The following is an 18,830-nucleotide window of genomic DNA, read 5'->3' on the forward strand; positions in this document are numbered from 1 at the left end:
CACTCTGCTTCTCTGAGCTCTATTTTCTTTATCTACACAATGGAGATAAAGGGCTATAAGTCTCAAGCAAAATAATCTCTATTTTAACCTTAATTTTCAAAGTGTTTATGTGTTATTTCCTTTTAGCTTCACTATACAGTGAAATAAGTGGAGCGGTTACTCTGCTTCCCATTTTGCAAATTGAAAAAAGAAACCTAAAATTTGGAGTAACTTACAGTTATATTGATTCAGCATACATGCTACCCTGGGGGGGATAGATATAGGAAAGAAAGGTCCAGTGTCTATCCTCAAGGAACTCTCAGTTTAGTTAGTGAATCATAGTCTTGCTGTAGTCAAGGCAGCTCCTTTAAAGGAGTTCCATTTCTGCTGTGAGTCTTCTTTCCTGTGAAAAGAAAGAGATGGAGATTAGCTAGTCTTCTGTCAGCCCACATTCACTCAACATATACTGACCCTCAATTTTAAGTTTAAAAAAAATCATGGAAAAAATTTATTCCAACCACATTTGGCCAGCCTCTGTGATAATAGTGGTCTATTCAGTGGCAAAAGTATCGGATCCTACCCACACTGTGAAGTGACCATTCCCAAGTCTTCCACAGAGTCAGGAAGGATGTTACCTCACAAAATATAATTGCCACTTTCAGACATCATTTCTGTATTTATTGTGGCCAGAATTGTATATCCCAGCTGCCTGGGACATGACATGGTTTGTCTGTCCCCATGAGCAGTGCTGTTGGTATGCATGAGAAGAGGGGAAAACAGAACAGGCTAAACAGAAACAGCATAAACACTTGACTGTATGTTTACTTATTTTTTTCAGTGAAAGGTGAATCTACTAAGAACGTTGGCAATTAAAATTGAGCACTTCTTTTGGAGGAAGAACATGAAAATTCCCAGGCAATTGGAGAGGACCTTGTTGGAAGATTTGGGGGTATTGTCGCTTGGTGGTTGGAATTTTTTGTTTCTCTGAAAAGTAATTAAACAGTCTTGAAAAAAAAATTTTTAATGTATTTTCTAGCCTCTTGAATTGACTCGTAAGGCACAGGCTTTAATATGCTTCATTCTGTAGGCCGAAAATTTTTTTATTTGTTAGTTTGATGCAAGACCAAACCCAAGGATCACCTGTGTCAGCCACAAAGTTGGCGTTCTCTTTAGTGGAACCTCACTAAACAGAAAGGCCATGTGGCAGACCATCTAGCCACAGGAGGACTGGTCCATCATTTGCCTATTCTTGTCTTTGGGATTATATGTAACTTAACCTCTTGAGACAACTGGATGAGTCTTTTATATTTGGGTAGCACCCAGTATGATGTCCTTTGTAAAAGGTTGTCTAAATACTATGAACTGCTATTTCTTATATTCATTTCAGAAAATCAGTGGCTCCACATTGTTTGAACCATCAGTGCTCATGAATTTGGCTTTACTTGTTCACACAGTGAGCTGTGTCTTACTATGAATTCTGTGCCTTTCATCCCATTCCCACTCTACTCTTGTCATTACCACACAGGGTGTTGTGATGAGCAGTTTTATGCTGTGTTTTGAAACATCTAGCAATAACTAAAGAAAAAAACACTTGGAACACTTCAAAGTGTTACTGGAATGTATGTGTGTATTTATGTATATACATGACTTAATTTATACCTTATGGCAGCTCTGTATACATTATGATCTCACATATTAAAATTAAAGTTTCCTAGTTTTATTGGAATTTATACAGTTATGAAATTGCAATATGACTGTAAAAGATTATTACATCTGTATTGCATCTGTGCACTTAATGGTTAAAAAAATAATGACAAAATTGGACATTAGTGAAATTCATTTTTAGTTTACAATTAGAATAAGTTTTAGACCAAAAGGAAACCAGAGGTCTTAAAGAGACTTGGAAGGATTAGAAATATGAAAAGCTAATGAGAACATGAGTGTAGGAGAAACTTTTAGAACACAGATGTATGTAACTTGGTGTACATATATATGAGAAGAGCCTCTAAAGACAATAGTGGCACAAAGATCCTTGGTATAAAAGTGATAGTGGAAATGTGATTCGTAGACAGTAAGGCATTGCCATTTGAGAAATATATATACTTCCTAAAGCAGCTTCAGGAATCTTCTCCTCATATAGCAAAAACTTTGTGTAGAATTATGTTTTGCACAGTATTACTGGAGAGACAATGAAATGGGAATTCAAAATTTAACAGTGAAGTTTGTCTTCTTGAGACAGGCAAGAAAGAGAATGAATTGAATCAAATGTGTCATAGAATTGTTATTGGGAAAAGTGGGATAAAGAACACAAAAAGAACATGTGATCTGAATATCAGGGTGGAGAGGAATTTCCTGACAGTGAAATCTGTTATGATGTAGTCTCATTTCCAAGAAAAGTGTTGAGTTCCATTCCGTTTAGAATTTAAATTGAAAACTGGACAAAAATCAAAGGATTTGTCCTGTACTTTCCCTCCCCCTACCCAGGTGGAAAAAGAATGGTAAAAAACCCTACATGATCTAATGCATCTTTACCATCCCTATTGTCTAGAATTCTATTAGACTTTAAATTATTATAGTCTATTCCTTAGGAAAGAATTTAACTAGCAGAGTTCCCTTAACTATCAACTCATTTGATTAATATGCACATTTATTCCCACAGGATTTACAATAAACATGTGTTTTAGTGAATAACCATGTCAACTGCTTGGAGGGGGTGAATTGGAATAATTCACTGAGAGCTCTAGAAGTTTGTAGTATTACAACCCAATTTCTTTTTTAGAGGCCTTCACCATTTTGGATTCCTGACAAATTCTGATGAATAAACAAACTCCCTGACCCATGTTAAGTTCAACATCCTGCATTTTGTCCACGAACCACATTTTAAAAGGAGAAAAGTTCCACCTGGCCTTCTTTATTTTTTAAACAATGATTTCAAAGGGAAGGTAGGCCTTTCATAATTGCTAATTATTACATATGGGATTAATAGCCATAAATTTACAGTAAACAAAACTTGGCACCTGTTCATATTATAGATATGAATTAAAGAGAGTTACTATAATATTTAAGATTCCTAAGTGTAGTTGAGCCAATTTGTTTCTCTGTAGCAAGTGATGGGATTCAGGTTTCACAATGTATAGTAAAATGTTAAACACATAACTATGAGGCCAACAATTTCCTTTATACATTTTGTTTAATTTGGTTGGCATATAGAGTGTGTTGTACCTGATTTCATATCAGTCATTAAATATTAAGTAAAGATACCTACTCTGCTTTTATTTAATCATAAATTACTGTATTAAAATGTGTTGTTTATTTTCAAGTAGATATTGTATACTTTTGATTATTAACCAATCATCTTTCAATTGCAAGTGGCAGAAACTCAACTCAAACTAGCGTCAGCATGAAGGGCAGTTTACTGGCTCCTACACCGGGAAATTCAGGCATGGCTGGGTCCAAAGAACCAAAGAAGCCATCTTTCCACCTACCATACTTGACCCTGATTTTTTTTCCTGGATTGGTTTTCTCTTCCAGGCAGACTTTCTGTTTGGGGATGCCCTCTTTGAGGTGGGAAGCAGTGAGGTGAGGATGGTAGGTGACAGCTGTTGACAGTTTCAGCTTACATCATCATAACCAAAGCTTGGCAGCAAGTTATGTAAAATTTGGAGTAAGAAGTTTTATTTTACCCATGTTGGATCACATGCCATGCCTGAGCTGAAGTGGAGTTCCCCCAGAGGAAGGGCAAATTATCAGAAAAGGGAAAGGTATACGGAGCAGGTGACGAAAGGTTGTTCCTGAGAATACAAAAGTAACAAACAGATGTCCGCTGCACACTTATTTGAATTTGAGTAGCAAGAGGTTTCTGATGTGAAATAGCATAAGGAGTAAAATTCAGAATTAACCTGCAAACCTTCATTGGCTTTAACTAGAGATTTCAGTTCCTATTTGATGCCATTGCTGCTTTGAGTTGCCATTATGGGCTTTTTTTTCTTTTTAATGCTTCCCATTTGTGTTAGACATTATGTTGCTACTGGTTTGATCAGATGCACAGAGCACCAATCTGTTTCCATCGTGGATTTGGAAATTTCCAGTTTCATGAACATTTGAGAAATACTGATTTTGAAATCAGAGTTGTACTGGAGGACGATGCTTCAAAAAATAAAGACTATTTAAATAAAAATCGTCCCTTAAATAAACCTTTGGGGATCTGTACTTCATTACAAAGTATTTTCTTTCAACTTTGGTCAACTGGAAGCTATGTAAAGTATCTGTGCATATGTTCTTTAAAATGAACTAAAATGTAAACATTTTCCATATTGGAGTGTGGTGGGCTGCACTCATTTTGAACTTCATAACCAAATGCATCCTTTAGCCTTTGATGAGCTACTACACAACTCTGCTGTTGCCGGTTTTATTTTCTTACTGAATAAAGTACCGAATGCTTACTCTTCATGACTTGGCCCCAAGCTAATTTTGCAGCCATTTCTTTCTTTCACCTCCACCCTTTACTTCAGTATTGTAAAACAACAAAAAGGTTACCGTATATACGTCCCAGCCTTTTTCCCCCTGAAGTGCCTTTCTCCTTGTTCATATTCTCCACATGAGCATACTCTCCCTCTCCTTTGAGACCCAGCTTGACCAGTAATTGCTGTGATCCTTCCATGTAGAACCCATAGTTATGTTCACACTGCATGTGTCTCCTGATTGGCTGATGCTAATACTATACTGATTGTTAAGTGTTTTTAATATCACACTATAATAAGAGTAATAACCAATGTGTATTCATAGCTTACTAAATACCAAGCACAATTCCGACCGTTGTGAGTCAGTCCTATGTCTGACTTGTATTTCTCGGAAAACAGAATTAGTCCAGAAATCTCCCAGGTAGTTGATGCCCATCTCATCAGCCTTCTCTGAGATTAACTCACATCTGCCTCTGCACTTCCTGAGACAGCCTGCCACTTCCTCACCCACCTTCACCCCCCCTTTCATATTCCTTGCTTTGACCAAGAGTTAAGGATTTGAGCCCACATGCATTTGTGAACAGGGGCTAAGTGGAAAATGGAACCGATTCATGTTATTGCAAGCAGCATTATTGACAGGGTTTATGATAAATCCATTTTACAGATGAGAAAATCAAGTCACATAGAGGTTAAAGCTTATCCTTAGGTAACACTGTTAAATGGTAAACGATGGACATTGGGTTTTCTTCCTTCTCTTAATTCCTGTCGGTACCTGGTATTATCTTTCTTCCTGTCTATATAATTATTGATAAAATTCTTCATTGTTTACTTGGTCTTGAAGTCCAAAACTGTGGGTGATAATTGTGTCACCGTATCAAGCACAGTTTCTGGCATAAAGTAAGCCCTCAATAACGACTGGGTATTGAGATAAGGTGGGAGAAGTAGGGAAGCTCTCTAAGTTGAAAACAAATTTTTAAGGCTTTGTTATAGATTGATATCTCTCAATCTATAGCAAAGCCCCTGACTGATAGACTAATATTGATAGCTAAAAACATAGAACTTAGCATAAGCTAGGTGCCATTCTCAGCACATGAAAACATTTATCACTGAATCCTCACAATCCTGTGAGGTAGGTACTGCTGAGTTTCATTAATTATAAGATGTGCCATTTTATATAACACTAAGAATGAAAACAATGCTGCCAATTAAATTATGACAATGCTTTTTAAAAACTCAATTTAGAATGCTTATACTTATGTAAAGAGCTCTTTTGGCATTTTATTTCAACAAATCTCAGACTCCATCAATTGTAAGACACACCACTTTGTATACCACTAAGAACAAAAAACATGGCTTAATTAATTGTATGACACATCCTGACTTGAGATGTTAAAATATTGAAAAAATAGCTAGAATTGATGTAATTGATATTGAGACAAACTTTTATATAATTCTGTGCTTATACTTTAAACAAGTGAAATTCACTGGGTAAGGCATTCCTAAAACTTCACAGCCTGACCTTCATGACTCAGACCTCATGATGCAGCAATACTAAATGAAGTGCTCCACCACTGTGCAATTTCCTTCAAAGTCATTGACATCCATTCTGCAAGTTCTAATGCTGGTGTTTTCTTGATCAGAAGATGTTAATAGAAGGGTTTCGGTCAACAGTTATTAGGACGATGGTCTGTGGAATGCAATATTGAAGGGTTGCTGATGTTGACTTGTGCCACCAGAATCAACCACCAAGTCCACATATGCACAAGCAATGAATGACAGGTACATCATGACTGTGGCCTGGCCACCAGCCTTTTTAAGGCCCTAAAGATATCAAGAATGTTAAAACGTGAGCTCTAGAGTCCATAAAATACAGTACCATCATCCCCATTTTATGTGGGAAAGGAAATTAAGGTCCAAACCAGATGGGTCACATGTAAGTAACTAGGCGAACCATGTTTTAAACCACGGCAGGTGGGCTTCAGAGGTCATGTCCTTAACCATTAGGCTAATTGGCCTCCTAGGTGGGCTCTGCCCAGGTCACCAAGCCATCCTGAAGTCATACTATGTTTCATGATAATTTAGAGAGAATATTACAGTTTACTGCCACTTAAAAATGGATAATTATTTTAATTGGCTACTTTAATGAATTTTTTGAAAAAGTAGGACAGTTTTTTCATGGTTTGTGAAGCCGCTTTTCTTGGAGGTTTCTCTCTTTGTTGATGGACAGCAGGCTGTTTCTTCTAGCGTGTTTAGTTCTTGAGTCTTTCATCCATGTTACTCACATATTTTGCTGGTTTGGATATAAAAACTTCAATCACTTCAGTTAGCTTGAAACCAGCTGTTAATGCTAGCACCGGTTTCTTTCAGTGGATTCCAACATAATAGCATCAAGTCTGTTTCATTGTCCATTATGAATTGTGCACTGCTAAGTTGAACACTGCTCAAAGCTGTTACAGCAGACCTCAGGGAGCATGGCTGTCCAGGACTATATTGTGAAGGGGTCGCATGTGGAAAGGACATAAGGACATAAAGATAGCTGTTAATGATTGTTGAGTTGACCTTATGTTGAGCTGCGGAAGGAAGATATTCTTGGTACAGTGGTGAATCCAACTGAGAGCTGCCAGTCATTGCCTCTGGACAGGACAGGCTTGGGGGAGCTAGGACAATCATGGGAGAGGAATTATAATCTCAGGACCTGTTGGAAATCTTGGGAATGGCTTCAGAAGTGGAAATGGGATGGTTGGAGAAAATCCATGAAAAGACAAATGAAAGGCATTGTAAACAGTGAAATGTGAGTCTTAATTCTTAATTTCATGGAAGCAAGTGCTCTGAACTGTATAACCAAGCAGAAGTAAACTAAGCCTTGTGAAAAGGGAAATTTCCATCCCCCTCAGGTGTAGGTAATGAAGGGACTATCAAATAATGGTTTCACTTTTTATTTCAGAAAAGTTTTCCTTCTCCCAGGTTTCTGCTAAGCACTCTAGGTTATTTTTACTGTGAGGAGAGATTGTCACACATCACCTCTTGGTATCATGATTTCTTTTGGCTCCTGAACAGTTGATTCTAGTTTAAGTCCATATGGTATGAATCTGTGGTGCAAAGACAGTCCTAAAGCCCAGTAACTTCTTATTTTTCCTAAAGCTCTGTGGTCCTACTCTTGACTGCTCCTCTGTGTTCCTAAAGAAAAAGAGTAGAGTCTGATCTCTGTGTTTTGAAGTTTCAGTGGTTGGTTAACCAGATGCTGTGATGCTGTGCTTTGGAGCTTCCGCCAACATAGAAGAGACAGCAACTTTTTCCATGTTCCTGACGGATTGGAAGGTGTTTTTTCAAATTACCTGCTTCAGATCTCTCCCTGGAAAGGTTGGTCAGTTGTTCAGCCAACACCCTTGGCCTACGCAGCAAGTGCAGCTTAGAAGCCTGTAAATAGTTTCTGCCACATTTGGACCCTCACAAACAAAACTTCTGTGCATTGGAAATGGAAAACTTGAGGTGGCCGGGAAAGCCAAGTGAGAGCAGGCATCTAGTCTTCCAGGTAATGAATTCATGCAACTCTGTAAGAAGGAAGCTACTGTTTGTGGCTGACCTGTGTGTGGACAGTTTAAGGGAGAGCATGATCCAGATGTTCTTTTCTCACTTTCCTAAATGCCAAGGAGACGAGCTGTGAGGTTTGGTTTGATTATTTTTTTCCTAAGCAATCAAATCCTCCTTTCCCCTACCAAACGTTTGTGCCCCTTAGAAGTGAGAAGGAAAGCAAGTTATTTCTTAGCCCATCAAAAAATACTTTATTTGAAATCCTGTAACTTAGTCTACCCAAAAGTACTTTATAATATTTTGTAATCTCCTATAGTCTTGTTTAGTATTTCTCCAAAGGGTAGTAATGAATCTGTAAAGCTTAGGCCAAGTGATGGTACAAGCATAAATTATATTGAAGGGTATGGTAAAAATCTGCTGTTTGCTACTCAACATGCATCCTCCTTCTTGTAACCCGACTTGAGTTCCTTTGGAAAACTACCAGCTCCTTCCTGTTCACAGCCATCTGGTTTGGATGGGATTAAGCCCAACCCTAGCTCCTGGGTGGGTTTTCATCAGGCTCAACAGATCAGAGTATCCCACTCCTGTGATCTTGTGTTTGGTTCAGAGCTATGCAGGTGACCTAAACTGGTACAATCTGAGGGACCTACAGAACAGGCAGATAGACTCTGTCCTGCTATAAAGATGTAAGGTTAAAAGCGGGTTAGCCTGTTTTGCTACTGTAAGGGGAGCCTGCCTGAGACAGGTGACAACTCAGAGGAGGCTGATTGGGTTTAGATTAAGCCAAGCCCATTTATCCCTGTGGAGTGTTCAGTTATATTAGCCAATACGTTCCTTTCTTTTTTTTTTTTTTCTTAATCAAGTTTGTGTAAGTTAGATTTTCTGTCAACTGTGTCAGAATTTGATACCAGGAAATGAAGGGTGGCAAGTTACAGCCCCTGGATTATAAAATTGGATGAATCAAGATAGGAAACCCTCTGTATCCTAGGCTAGGGTGTTAGTAAGGATTAGATTGGTCTGTAAAAGGAAAAATAATCTTAACTGGCCCTTTAAGGACAGTTTCTGGAAGTTGCACACAGCACTTCTGTTGACATCCCATATGCAGAACTTGGCCATGTAGCCACACCTGCTTTCGAGGGAATGGGAAGAAGTCTTTATTCAGGTTGGCAATGTGCCTAATTAAAAAGTGTGGCTCTTCTTACTAAGGAGGAGGGTTAAATGGGTATTGGGACAAGTAACAGTCTTTAACACAGCTGGTCATTGGCAATTCTTGTGGTACTGTAACAGTGGGTTACTCCATTGGCTAATGTATATTGGGACCTTCAGCCCATATGTCTCCCTGGGCTGCAGCATTAAGGGACTTGGACAGAAAGTTTAGGTTGTAGGAACGTATTGGTTACAGGTTGAAGCCCTTGTAAATTTTTACAAGAAAGAGAGGTTTTCTTTGAAGCTTATGCCTCTAAAAACAAGAAGGAATGAAATAGGGCTTTGCTACAAGAAACAATTTCTGCCTGTGACCTGCAATCCAAGTCAACTGAGTGCAGCCGTCTGGATCCTTGACTGAATGGAAAAGCCAGATTCCTGCATAAAGTTAAGTTAGTTTGAGCAAAAGAAGGAAGAAGGGAAAAGTACAATAAAGAAAGATTATGACCTAGAATAAGTGTGATCTCCCAGGCCTCTTCTAGAATCCTCTTGTTATAACCCCCCTCAACCTGTCAAAAGGGACATCCATGCCTCTTGAAAAGATGCAGCTGGTGTGCAGCTTTCCAGCAAAGGGAGAGTAGCTAGCTGTTCCTCCCTTCTCCAGGTCATTGCATTGTATTGTCCCCCAAAAGAGGCCAATATAGATGCAGAAGCCATTAATTTACAGCCTTCCCAAACCTGTGTTCTAAATGAAGGTATCAATCAGCTAGATCTCTACTTTTATTACTAACCCATGGAATTGACCAGTGTATTATCAGCATTCTCCAGGAAAACAGAACCAATAGAAGGTATACATGTAGAGAGAGAAATAGATTTATCAGGAATTGGCTCATGTGATTATGGAGTCTGGCAAGTCCCAAGATCTGCAGGGTGAGTGCTCGAGCTAAGACCCAGAAGAACAGGTGTTTCAGTTTGAGTCTGAAGGAATATCCCAGTTCAAAGGTTGTCAGGCAAGAGGAATTCTCTCTTACTCAGGGGATGGTCAGCCATTTGGTTCTATTCAGGCCTTCAACTGATTGGATGAGGCCCACCCACATTAGGGAGAGCAGTCTGCTTTACTCAGTCTTCTGATTTCAATGTTAACCTCATTCCAAAATATCCTTACAGCAACATCCAGAACAATGTTTTACCAAATATCTGGGTACCCCGTAGCCCAGTCAAGTTCAAACATAAAATTAACCATCACAACCAGAAGCACATAGATGGGAGCCAACTGAAGTCATGAGGGATTTATACTACAGAGGAACCTTCAACTCTGACGAAAAGTACTCCACGATTGCCCAACCCTGAAAGCAGTCCTTGGGACCCCTTCCTCCACCAAATATACATTCCCATTTATACCAAAGAGTAACGGCCTGTCCTATGAAGAGGCTCTTGCACAGAAATAATAGACAAGGGAGATCCTCTTGGAGAGTGAAACTGAGGCAGCCCCAGACCTCCACTTCACTGCAAGATAAAGGAGTCTGCCATTTCTGTCCAAAAAGATTGTAATATGTGTGAGGACTGATAGCCACTGGATGTTCTACATTCTCCCCTTTGCAATTTGGAATTTTTATTGCAGTTCTGTTTTCTCTCTCCTATTATATATAGGGTGTGGCTGAACTTATTATTTACCCACAGATGACTGAACCATAAAGAGTCACTTGACATAATTTGCACACTGACGTGAAATACTCGACTTGGATCTAGATTTAGTAATAAAAAGATTTCACATGAAGTCCCTTTAGGGAAAGAATGTGACCTGTATGTGTGGAGCCTGTGGGTTGATGTTAGGCAGCCAAAGGCTGGACTAGCCAATGTTGCTGAATCCTTCTATGTGGTACTCCACATTTCCTTTGAGAGCCACTTCCCCACATCCTCAGCTGTATGGTCTAGTTGGGATTGATGCCCCCCTCCCTATTGTACAATCTCAGCCACAGTCATTGGTTCAAGAATGGGCATGGAAATCCATACTAGAGGGAGCCTCCGATTTTTGCTAGGAATGATAGAACTCCATCTCTCTTCCTCACTGGGCTAACTCATGTGGGGATGTGAGCTTTAGAACTGCTGTGACCATTTTTGGTGCCACCAGGGGAATGAGCCTGAGAAGCTAGAAGCAGAGCTGAGAGATGGATCCTAGTTAAAACATTTTGCTTTCATTTTGCAGTCATTCTGTAGGGCTTTTCCCTCATTTGCAGCAATGACAAAATTTCCCAAGTGACATAGAGAATGTGAGGAAATTCAAATGAGCATCTCCTTTTAATGGTCTTGTCAGCTTTCCCCTGTGTGTCAACGACCTTCAAAGTATATGATTGAAATCCGCAGAACCACAGAATCTTAGGATCTCAGAACCAAAAGGATCATAGAGATCAACTAGTCCAGGGCCTCCAAAGGTGACTCAGGGGGTTAAGCAAGGGGATTTTTATGTGATTCATGAATATTTTTTATTTAAAAAAATATGTAATTATGAATCCTAGTAAAATATAACTAGCATTTTTCACATCAAACTTGTGATTTCACAGGTTTTATGTAATGCTTTTACCAAGGGGGAAATTGAAGCTTTGAGAGATTACTGGCTTTTTTAGGGATTGCCCAGATGGTGAATGAAGGGTGAGAGATATTAAATAGGGAATCATAACTAGAAGGGAGCCTAGAGGTCATAGAATCACCTCCCCAGCCTCACCCACCTCCAATGTCAAAATTCCCTCCAAAGCATCTCTCACAAGTGGTCATCCAGCCTCTTTTTTAATATCTCCAAGGATAGAGGGCTTATCACCATTTGAGGCAGCGCATTCTGTTTTGGCAGTTCTGATAGAAAATTCTCCCTTACACTGAGCCGCTTGAAATTGCTTTCCGTTTGGTTCCAGTTCTTCCCTCTGAAGCCGCTCCGCCAACTTCAAATGTTTCAAGACAGTTAATTCCACTTCTCTCTCACCACACACACACACACACACACACACACACACACACGTCTCTTTTCATGAAATGTGGCTTTCTCATCATTCTCATCATTCTTTTTTGATTTGTTGCTTTTAAAGCTGTGTGTCTAGAACATGCCTTAATATATATACAGTGTAGACTAAACTAGAGCTCTCCCACCCTTTGTCCTAGACCCTGTGTTTCTGTTTGGGCAGCCTGAGATCACCACATCTATGGCTGACCATTGAGTGACAGCATCCATCTTTTTTCACCATCATTCTGTAGTCAGCTGGCTGACTAACAGAACCTCAGTTCATGACTTGTCATTTATTCTTACTTATTTTCATTCTTTCATTTCAGTCTGTTGAGGGTTTTTGTTTTGGATCTTGATTCCATCAACCAATTTATTAAATGCAGGAGTAATAGAGAGTGAGGGCGTCCCTTGAAACGTAAAAGTAATTTCAGGATACATAAAAATGTAATAAATGTAGAAAATAATAAACATATGGAACCTAGTATTCAAGAGATTGATGTAGACTGAAAATATTAATGGGCTCAACATATGTCAATGAGAGATTAGGAGATATTTAGGAAATTATTCAACTTTTTAAATACAGTGTCCTAACCTTGCCTCTCTAATGTTCCTGCTGGTCGATGTCAGAGACAGAACATCGAGTTATACTAGTTAAAGGTTCAGCTCAGCATGGGATTTCTTACCAATTTCTCCCTGCTGCAGAAATAAATCTGTCTTTGGTCCCAGGAGCCAATCCAGTATACGGATTGAAGGAACATGTTTGTGAGTGAAATAGAACTGAGTTCAAATCCTGACTATGATTTTCTAGTCATATATCCTCTTGCAAGCTGTACATCCTCTCTGAGCCTCAGTTAACCCAGGAAATAATATGGTGCCTGTCTCAGGCTAAAAATTACATAAAATAGTATATATAAAGCATCTAGCACGTGGTAAACACTCAATATGCTGTGGCTGATTGTTTCTAAGTCTGTTGATACCCACACAAAATAATTAGAAAAGTTGAAAATAAAAATTAGCCCATGGAGACTGGAGCTGTCCATCATGACCTCGTGTACTTTGGTTGGTCACCATCTGTCCTGAAGTAATTCAGTCAGGATACTCTGTTAAATTGGTAAAGAAAACTCCTAAGCCTCCAAGGGCTTCCCCTGTAGAGAAGTTCAGAGAGCAGCTTTGATAAAGGAGCCAGCAGAAACCAGCTGGAGATGTTTCCTGCACCACCAGGCAAACTCAGCACTGTCTGGAAGCAAAAAGGTGCCCCTCCACTAGGAGGCCACTCACTCTGAGTCACCTCCAGAGGCACTAAGGTACTAGCTTTGCCATCCAAAGGGGCTTAGGGGACTAGAGGGCTTAGAAGTGAAGAGGCTGGAGAGGTGCCGTAAGTGGGCTGTTTGTCTCCCTCTGTATTTTTCCCAACCCTGCGATTTGCTATCCCACCTGAACACAACTTTGAATGTAAGGCAGGTGTGGTGCACGTGTCTGGGCAGGCACAAGCTTCTAGGGATGGTGCTTTCAAACACTGACAGGGCTTGCCAGAGTTGGGCGAGGGTGGCCTCATCTGATCTGAGGATTATTGTCAGGCAGAAGGGTTTTAAAAATTTAAATCCGAGATTTTTAACATATAGGAAGACACCTGGCTTCCTACCCTGTGAAATGGATCACCTCAGTTGGCATTGCTTTTTTTTTTTTTTTTTTTTTTTGCAGAGTGTTTAGATCTAGTGCTTTTTTTTTTTCTCTTTGTCACCAAAAGAGCAGTTGATGTCTAGATATCCATCTATGTCTCCCCATTGTTAGGACTCGCAAAGGCTCCCAGATTTGTACCTTCTCGGGACCCCATGATTTACAGCACGTCTCTTACTCGCTGCCATTTCTTTAGCGTTCAGTGCTGCCCTATTGAGACAGAAGTACCAACAGACTTTTTACTTGGAAGTCCTTAGGATATTTAATTAGTCATTCATCCTAGATATTCAGAGGGTGGATGTATGTGTTTCTGTGTATTTTGTCCTTGGCCACACTGGTTGTTGTGCTTTGTGTGTGTGTGTTTTTCCCCATTTGCACAAGGTCACACTGGGAGCTCTTCCTCCCTGAGGGGAGGTTGCACATTCATCGCTTAATCTGCCTCCTATTTACTTCATTTGGGATCACTCAGCCTTTCCTGAGGTATTACCATCTTTCCATTTCTTCTTTGCTCCCTCCTTTCTTTTAATAACTCCGGGAGACAGGGAGGCACCTTGTAAAGTTAATTTCCTCCGAAGCTTTCAAAGTAAAGGCATCTCTCAGCCCAGACACCACCACCCATCTCCACCCCTCGGCGAGGACACACCCCCCTCCTCGGAGCCTTAGTCACTCTGAGCTGTGCCCGCTGCCCAGGACTCTCCACGCCTCAGCTCCGTCTCAGGGGCACAGTGAATTGCTCTGTCTAGTGACTCTTTGGTCTGGGTGTGGGGAGCACAGTTGAGCAGAATCTCCCCATTTATTTTCCCTGCACCTTCCTCCCATTTTTCACTTCCCAGCTTTGCTCTTCCTTCCCTTTCACTGCTTTCTGCTTCTATCTGGTACTTTCAGGACTCGGGCTGGCTGCCTGCCTGTCCCAGGGATGGCATTTCCTCTTCAAAGGCCTGTGGCCTCAGCCACCCAGCTCTACCAAGCACACCAGCCTTTGGAATCGCTGTGGCTTTGCTGCCTGCCTACTTGGACGGCAGAGGGACAGTTTTTTAAACACCCCTTTGGTTTCTGGGGGTGAAGCTTTTCTCAATCCTATTTTATTTATGTGAACACGATCTGTGGCTTTTGAATGTTTGCTTTTGAATGTTTGTGTTAATGGACTAAGCTGAAAGGGTTTCCTCTTACCGGAGAGAGGGCCCTGCACAGCTGGGGGCCCGGCTGCTCAGCTCAGGCAAACACTGTCCCAGGAGGAACAAGTCGCCAGCCAAGGGAGTCTGGAGGCTCTGAGAGGAATTCATTGAGACTTCCATGGGCAGCAGTGGTCAGAACTGGGAACACAGAATGGGCCACATGGAGCTCAAGAAAATCCTTTGATTAATAGGGAAGGCTGGACTGGAAACACCTAGATTTTTGCAAATACGTTTTTTACAACGGTGCATATATTTACCAAAACTGTGGTTTTCAACAGCTTGTGTGTCTGATGTTTCCACCCATACTCCCAGCCTTCTGAGTTACTCCTGGCAGTATTAAGAACTTCAGAAGCTTAGCTGATTCCTGCAACATTTGTAGGTGAACCTGTCATCTGAAAGTGTGGCAGCGTTCTCAGACAATTAATGGACTTCCTGTGTATTTCCTTCCCCTTCTTCTCTCTCCGTGGTACCTAAGGGCACTTCAGATGGAAACAGAAACAAAGACCCAAAAAATCCACTGAATGTACAGTCTTTCCATACTGAATGACTAGATATCCTAACCCTGGTGTGAGGAAGGGAGACGAGTGAACAAGATGGAACTGAACAGAACTAGCTGAGAATCTTTCTACGGTCTGAGCCAAATGGTGGGTCCACCATTAATGTTGCTTAAGTTATTAACCTCCTTAAATGAAGGGGCCAGCTGGTATTGGAGACTGTAGACAACTGTAGCAGAGAAGAATTAATGTGGGGCTCCACAGAATATAGAAGTTACAGTTCCTGACGCAAACTATTCCAGAGTTCCTTTATTGAAGGTATGAGTTCAATGTTGGTGACCCATCTGTTCGGTCTACATCCTCTCCTTGGACACGTCTTCTAACTCCTTGGCTTAGTGACCACCGATAACTCCACATTCTGAATCTCTCTCCTGACCTTCAGACCCGACCTAACTGCTTACTTGACACGACAGTCACACATGTACTCAGTGTGACCCATGGCTAATTCATCCTTTACTCCACTTGTCCCTAACCAGCTCCTCCTGGGTTACCCATTTTTGTTGCTATTCAACCAGTTGCTTATGCCAGAAATGTCAGAGTTATCTTTGACTCTTTCCTTTTCTCTAACACTCCCACCACCTACAGGATCCTGTTCATTCTACCTCCTAAATATCTCTTTATTCTGTCCACATCTCTTTCTCTCTTTGGCCATCAAACTAGTCCAAGTTAACATCTTTTCTCGTCCAGCTACTACATTGGTCCTCTGACCAATGGCCTTGGCCTCTGTTCTTATCGCCTTGTAGTCCATTCTCTACATGCCAATTCGAACAATGTATCTAAAACATAATCTGATCATATTTCTTACCTGTCCAAAACCTTGGAATAGCTTTCTATTGCTTTTCAGGTAAAATCCAAAGTCCAGATTCCAACCTTGCTTACTCCTTCTGGTCTCATCTGTTACCAGGACAGAGACCTTGTCTTTCCACTTCATTGCTGTTCCCTCAGCACCTAGAACAATGTCTAGCACAAGGTTGCTTTCTATAAATAGTAGTTACATGGGTGAATGAATGAATTAATGAATACACAGAATTTCTATGCATTCAAGGATAACCAAGGAGAATGGAGAGTGAGCAAAAGCCAATATTATAACCTCTCAGGAAAATGGTTCTTATTCTAAGACTTAAGCGTTTTGATCCCAGGGCCAGAATAGTAGGAAGTACTTGAGCAAGCATAGCACAAAATGCAAGGAATAAGATGGTCTCTGTTATTCTGCCCCATGGGGGCCCCATTCTGGATGTGAGAGCAGCTTGTTATGCTGTCTGTCAGATTGTCTGTGATGACTGTGGGAACTGAAAGGTTTACGAGGTAAACAGAAGAAATGGCAGTTGGAAAGATTAATGTAGGGGATAGTTTTGTTTGTTTTGTTTTGTTTTTGGCTGACTAGCATACACTTCACTTCCTAACAATACCCCAGTTTCCTTCTGAAGAAGGATCTCTTCCTGTTGGATTCAGTCTGTTGGGACTGTAATTAAGAGCCTGCCTTCTCTTGGGGCCCAAGTTAAGCCAATAGATGCTTTCTCCCTAGAAGTAGATTCTTGAGCACAGAGATCAAGAAATTTAAAACATTTGCTGTGTGGAGGTGACCTCCCAGCCATACCATGCCTGCTATGAGACCACCATGGTGGTTCCTGGGGGCCAGTCATCCCATTAATTAGCCCAATCATGGGCTCCCAACCGTTGTAGAATGAACTTATTATCCGTAACTTGGTCAGAGTTGTTTCTGTTACTTGTAAATGCTAGTATGATAATGTTGATACAAGGGAATATTATCAGAATATAGTTCTGACATCTTTTAATTGTTTTGGGCCAAAGCCATTATGTGAATCCCAGAATAAACATCATGTGCAATTTGACCTTGGGAGTTCAATTATGACTGACTTTCCTAACATGGAAATGTACAACATTCAAACGTGGATCTTCTTAGCGATCAGTAGCGGAAAATATCACTGTTTGGATTGGTCATCTGTATCTAAAAGAAATAAACCAAAACTGCTCCTTCAGCTTTGTCTTTCATTGTAGCCATAGCAAAAGACTAAAAATGATCACACTTACTACTGATCAGGAAAATACACACTAAAATAATTACCATGCTCTTGCCAATCAGTTCTGCCAAAATTAAAAAAAAAAAAAAAGGCAATATCCATTGTTGATGAGAATGTGAACAAAGACCACCCTTTCATAGTTAGTAGAAGTGTAATTTCTGGAAGGCAGTTTGGCAGTGCCAATAAAAATTCAATACATATGCATACCCTTTGACCCAGCGGTTCTGCTCTTAGGAATAAAAAAGTAAAAGGTTACAGGTGTAAGAATGTTCGATGCAGCATTAATTTGTCCTACCAAAATATTAGAAACAACCTAAATGTCCCTTAATAGGCTGAATACATTATGGTATAGTTTCATGATTCATTCAGTAGCCATTATAAAGAATGTGGTTGATACGTCTGTAACAGAAGTAGAGTCCACAATGTTTTACTGACTGCAAAAAGCAAGTAACAGAGTAATGTGAATAGAAAAATTATTTTTTTAAAAATAAAGCTAGGGCTTCCCTGGTGGCGCAGTTGTTGCGCGTCCGCCTGCCGATGCAGGGGAACCGGGTTCGCGCCCCGGTCTGGGAGGATCCCACATACCGCGGAGCGGCTGGGCCCGTGAGCCATGGCCGCTGGGCCTGCGTATCCGGAGCCTGTGCTCCGCAACGGGAGAGGCCACAACAGAGGGAGGCCCGCATACCACAAAAAAAAATAAATAAATAAAAAATAAAGCTATACACAGACTTTATAAGCACATGTATGTGTATGTAAATATGTCTAAATGTGTATAGAAAAGATCCAGACGTGTTCATACTATAGTTATTGGTGGTTACTTTTGATGAATGGGGAGGAGCGTTGGAATGGGAGAAGAGAGGAACAGAAGGGGAGGTTTGATTTTATATTTTACGTATTTTGGTATTATTTGCATTTTTATTGCCTTTGTATTACTTTTGTAATTTTTTAAAAACAGAAAAAAGGAATAAAACTACTAAAATGTGAATAAATAATCAGATAGCAGGCAGAGTAACCTTTCCAGAGGTCAAGGGTGGGTTCTGACCCACTTGTCTGGGCAAAAGTCTGGTCGATCCCAGTAGGTAGAAGCTGAGGGACTAGCCATGCCCAGGGTACAACCAAGTTTCTGTAAGAGAACCACCTAGGCAGGCCAAAGGAGCTCCTCCTGGAAGGCTTTCCCAGGCTGGGTGGAAGTCAACCCCTAAAGGAGTTGGAATTGCATAGCTGATTGTTTTTATTGGCTCTGCCCATCTTACCTTGAATACCTTCTCTTTTGTTCA

The 18,830-nt window shown here is 40.6% G+C and overlaps 1 protein-coding gene across 1 annotated transcript in view; it reads left to right on the plus strand.

The window, feature by feature from the left end:
- Nucleotides 1–985, plus strand: part of ZNHIT6 (zinc finger HIT-type containing 6) — a 57,037-nt gene extending 56,052 nt beyond the window's left edge. Inside the window, exon 10 of the mRNA XM_024119549.2 lies at nt 818–985. Within this exon, the coding sequence (XP_023975317.1) occupies nt 818–852 (35 nt within the window). The 3' untranslated portion in view covers nt 853–985. The remainder of the gene's footprint in view (nt 1–817) is intronic.
- Nucleotides 986–18,830: the final 17,845 nt, after the last annotated feature.

The sequence above is a fragment of the Physeter macrocephalus genome, chromosome 4 (assembly GCF_002837175.3).
Source record: "Physeter macrocephalus isolate SW-GA chromosome 4, ASM283717v5, whole genome shotgun sequence".
NCBI classification, from domain to species: Eukaryota; Metazoa; Chordata; class Mammalia; order Artiodactyla; family Physeteridae; genus Physeter; species Physeter macrocephalus.